Below are 5,140 nucleotides of genomic sequence, written 5' to 3' on the forward strand. Positions count from 1 at the left end.
CAGTCAAAATGGGATACGTGAGGACGTAAGTCGTTCAAGACGATCCTCAGTAAGCCTTTCGTGAAGATGTCGGCGAGCTAGGAAGAAGTTGCTACGTGCTGGACCTTGACATCGGCAATGCTGACATGTTCATGAATGAAGCGCATGTCGATTTTGACATGCTTAGTGCGTTGGTGTTGAACAGGGTTGCTGGAGAGGTACATTGCGTTGACATTGTCGCAGAACACAACGGTGGCTCGACGGAGCTCAGTGAGACGCTGATGGGAGCTAGCAAGACTTGGCGACGACATTTGCCATGACGCAGTATTCTGCTTCTACGCTAGAACGAGACACTATGTTATGCCCTTACGGGACCAGGACACCATGTTTGGTCCGATGAACACACATAAGCTACAGGTGGAGGGCCTCGTGTCCGAGCAATCGGCCCAGTCCGCATCATAGTAAGCCACCAGGTCATGGGATGGAGCAGCGCTGTGGATGCGAAGACCAAGATGAGCCGTACCTTGCACATAGCGTAGGATTCGTTTGACAAGCTGGAGATGCGGCTCGCGGGGAGCATGCATGAAGAGGCAAGCTTGTTGGATGCGTGAGTGATATCGGGACGCGTGAAGATACTGTAATGCACCAACGAGGCTGCGGTAGCGGGAATGATCAGCGACAAGCTTGTCGTTGGTGGCAGAGAGTTTGGCGCTGGCGTCGAGAGGGGTGGACATGGGCCGACAGTTGAGCATGCCGACACGGTCCAATATCTCAAGAGGATACTAATGATGCGAGAAAAATAGGTCGACATCGGAGCGTTGGACGTTCACACCGAGCGTAGGTGGCTGAAGTCAGTCATGGTGAACTCGGGATGGAGCGGGGTGATGTTGGAGCGCAGTAGGCTAGAGGAGCTCTCTGTCAGGATTATGCCATCCATGTATAGCAGCAGATAGGTAGTGGACGAGTCGTGATGGAGGATGAAGAGTGAGCTGTCGCTCTTCGAGGCGGTGAAGCCGAGCGTGAGGCTATGCGTGGTGAAGCGAGCAAACCAAGCCCGAGGCGCCTGCTTGAGGCCGTAGAGGGAGCGCTGGAGTTCACAGACTAGTGGTTCGTGTCGATGAAGCTGGCGGGTTGGGCGCTATAGATGATCTCATTGAGAACCCCGTGAAGAAGCGCATTCTTCACGTTGAGCTGATGGATCGGCCATGAGCCGGTGACTACGAGGCTGAGGACGACCTTGCGTTGTGTGAAGCCTCGAAGAACCCAACACGCTTGCGTCTCCTGCTGGAGAAGGTCACCCTCGACGCCCGTGACCGCATCGAGGGCACCTTCGTGCTCGTCATTGGCATCCGCTGCAACGGCGAGAACTCCAACAGCGCCAGCTCCTCTAACGGTGCCTCTGGTGATCGGGGATCCCCCCGCCCCTTAGGGCGATCGTGGCCGGTCCAGCTGCTCCAGCAGCGGTGGTTCCAATGACCACGCCGTGGTTGCAGCAATGGCGGCCGTCCCCGGCTGCTGTTGCAAGGTGGTGAGACGCCTTGGATGGGGTACTTTGCTCCTCGTAGTGCTCCCTTCCCGCCAATTGGTCGCGCTCTCTGGTTCCCACCGAATGCCGCCGGCTTCCTTGGGCCACGCCCTGGCGCCCTTGCTTAAGCATACCCGGTCTTCTACCCGGGCCCCAGCCTACACCGTACGCGCCTACCCAGTCGTTGTCTACACCAAGCTAGCATGTTGAACGCCTCCATGAGCAACCTCTCGCTCTAGCATACCGACGCCGCTTATTGGTGCCTCGACACCGGTGCCTTGTCTCACATCTCCAGGAACATAGGTAACCTCACCAAAATTTATGATGTTTCAGTGTAACATTTTCCTCACATCATGGTCGGCAACAGATCCTCTCTCCCTGTCTCTCATGTCGGCAACACCCATCTTCCAGCCACCCCTTCCACCTCATGTTTTAGTTTCTTCTAACATCATTAAGAATTTCATTTTCGTACACAGGTTTACTTATGATACTTCTTATGCCATTGAATTTGACCCCGCTGGTTTTTCTGTGAAGGACCTAGCCAGCTGGACGCTGCTCATGAGATCCAATATCTTTGGCCGCTATACCCGTTCTTCGGCTCCGGCGCCATCGCTCTCGCCACTTTTCCCATACGGCGGTGCCAGAGGTTGCCAATGGAAATACCAGTGAGAGGAGTGGCACCGGAGCCGAAGAACGGGTATAACGGGCTGTAGCTATTGGATCTCCTGAGCAGCGTCCGCGTGGCTAGGTCCTTCATTGAAAACCAGCGGGTTAAAATTCAATGGAACAAGAATTATCATAGTAGACTTGCTTATGGAAATTAAATTCTTAATGATGTTAGAAGAAACTAAAATATGATTAAGGTGGAAGGGTGGGGTGGAAGATGGGTGTAGCCGACAGGGAGAGAGGATACATTGTTGACCACGTGTGAGGAAGATGCTCCACTGAAACATCATAAATTTTGTTGTGGTTACATGTGTTTCCCGAGATGTGCGAGGCGTCGATGTCGAGGTATCAATCGACAACGCCGGATTGCTGGAGCGAGAGGTTGTTGGCGTTCAGCATGCTAACTGGGCCAGAATAGAAGATGGACTGGGTACGCTTGAGCATGGGCGTTGCCTGAGGACGCAGGTGGCGTTCGGGGGGAACCATGTGGCGGGAAGGGAGCACTCCAGGGAGCAAAGTAGCCCATCCAGGGCGGCTAACCACCTTGCTGCTGCTGCTGGGGACGGCCCCCGTTGCCTCGGCCACGGTGCGGTCGCCGGAGCCGTCGTCGCTGAACCGGCCATGATCGCCCAGAGGGGCAGGAGGAGCTCGATCAGCAGAGGCAGCACCGGAGGCTCCGGATATGCCAATGATGAGCGCGGAGGTACCCTCGATGTGATCCAGCAGGAGACGCGAGCTCGCCTGGATGAAGGTGGAGAAGGGGGTCTGCATTGGCATGACGGAGGCCATAATTTGGAAGTGGCGTGAGAAGCCGCAGATCATCTGGAGAGTGAGCGAGTAATCGGTCACTGGCTCGTCGACTTTATCGAGGGCGTCGGCCAGGGCATTGACCCGGCGGTAGTATTCGCTGGTGCGCAGATCGCCTTGGGTGATGTTGCGGAGCTCGGCGCCATGATCATCACGCTGCCAGGTTGGTTGTCGTAGAAGGAGTTCAGCTGGCTCCGGGCGCGAAAGGTGGTGTTGTCCGGCCACTTGATGACATCGGAGATAGCTGTATATCCAGAGGGTGGTGGTGATGTTGGTCTGGCACCATGCGACATCCTGTTCCAAGGGCTCGGTGAACGTGGCCCTCAGCCTCATACATAGAGAGAACATACCTCATAATCTGCCGCCATTTGGAGAAATTGTTGGCGGCAAGATCTAGCTTGAATTTGAGGAAGTGCCTGATGTTCAGCTGGTGCATGGAGGGCAGGCTGGAGAATGAGGCGCCGGGTGATGACGTAGGAGGGAGCCGTGGCTGGTGGGGCGGAGCCGACAGGGAGCTGGAGTCCGTTGGAGAGTGAAGCGGAAGGAGTCGGAGCACCTCTGAAGGACAGGAAACAGTGGTTAGCGGCGCGGAAGACATGATGTGGTTATGGGAGGAACTCGAGCTACCAAGTTGGAGAATATAATTCACCGTAGATTGTATTCACAGGTCAGTGTTACATATATACACGCCGAAGCACACAACGGCAAGCTAGGTTGTTACAACAGAATCCGCTATACAGACGGGAGCATGGGCTACGTGCGTTGTGATCGCGTGTGTGACGCAGGAAGCGATCGATCGGGTGGAGGCGTGGAGCTGTAGACGTGGCTGACGACTTGTTCCAACATATTGTACCAGATCAAATATATTCCAGTACTTCTGTTTGAACTTTGTTCCTCTGAGCAGATGAAGTTATCTTATGGATTTGACTGAACTTGCGTATTCCATAAGAATTCCATGTTATAGTGATAATTGTTGTTTTATGACTGTGCAATTGGACTACAGAATGTTAACTCTACAAACTTGGAGAAGAACACGCCTCTCCACTGGGCATGCCTCAATGGACATACAGAGGTATTTCAGTTGCCTCGCTATTCTATTAGTGGTTTTCATGCACCGATCTAGACATATAATGACATAAATGCTTATAAAAACAATTTTCCAGGTAATCAAGGCTTTGATATGTGCTGGGGCTATCGTAAGTGTACTGAACAGGTATGTTAAAATGTAAATGACTGCACCAGAAGAAGTGGTGGTTTGATTGTGAAATACATGCTGCAGGATGTATTAGATATTTCTTACTTAGTGGTGTCTGTTATAAAGGCATGATTTGGTATTCTGCAGCCATGAGAAAACCCCTATGGATGAGGCACTGACTCTCGGAAAGATGGAAGTGGTCGATGCAATCGGTGCAGCAGTAGCTCAAGCAGAGCTCAATGGTGTTACTGTCTCCTAAGCAGAACTTGACATTCTCCTTGTGTGATGGATGACGATGATCTGCCACCCTGTTCTTATCTTCTTCGTCACCGTTTCTTCCGGTCTGTGTCACTTAAGATGCTGATATGCTAGTATGTGGGGCATTAGGATGTGTTGAGCTAAGAGTTAACTGTCATCTCTGTCTGCAATCACCTGTTAGTGTCAAATGTCCTGAAAGTCTGGCTGCTGACTATGTGTGCAGCAGTCAGATGTAGTATCTTGTTTTATAAGATTGCAAAGGCCATCGGACTTGTGCTGCTGAACTAATTCCTTTCTCCCACAATCTCCTACCTAGTCAGATCACTGGGTTTTATACTTTACAGTGAGCTGAGATATCAGATATGCACTTCTGGTTTTTTGTGTTGTTGTTGATCCCTCTCTGCTTTCAAACTTACCAGTTATCCAATTATTCTTATATATTTTTTTACGTTATTATGTATAATTCAGTTGCCTTGTAGTTGCGGCTGAAGCCATTAGCCATATATGCCACAATGCGTCCCAGTTATGATTTATGAGCCATATGTGCCACAATGTGTTCCAGTTGACTTTATTCAGCTGGCTTCCAACTGTACATCTGGGTCGTGTATCTGAGTCAGTTTGAGCCCACTGCCTAGAAAAGTCAAGGCAGAGCCCACCACCCAGAAACGGTCTGGACAGTCCACGAGGCAAAAAATACCAGTCATGGATGG

The 5,140-nt window shown here is 51.8% G+C and overlaps 1 protein-coding gene across 1 annotated transcript in view; it reads left to right on the forward strand.

Moving 5' to 3' along the window:
* LOC123187650 (ankyrin repeat domain-containing protein 2A) overlaps positions 1-4,807 on the forward strand; it is a 6,503-nt gene extending 1,696 nt beyond the window's left edge. Inside the window, exons 4-6 of the mRNA XM_044599570.1 lie at positions 3,981-4,049; positions 4,141-4,190; positions 4,320-4,807. Of these exons, the coding sequence (XP_044455505.1) occupies positions 3,981-4,049; positions 4,141-4,190; positions 4,320-4,431 (231 nt within the window). The 3' untranslated portion in view covers positions 4,432-4,807. The remainder of the gene's footprint in view (positions 1-3,980; positions 4,050-4,140; positions 4,191-4,319) is intronic.
* The last annotated feature ends 333 nt before the right edge of the window (positions 4,808-5,140 follow it).

Source organism: Triticum aestivum, chromosome 2A (genome assembly GCF_018294505.1).
Source record: "Triticum aestivum cultivar Chinese Spring chromosome 2A, IWGSC CS RefSeq v2.1, whole genome shotgun sequence".
NCBI classification, from domain to species: Eukaryota; Viridiplantae; Streptophyta; class Magnoliopsida; order Poales; family Poaceae; genus Triticum; species Triticum aestivum.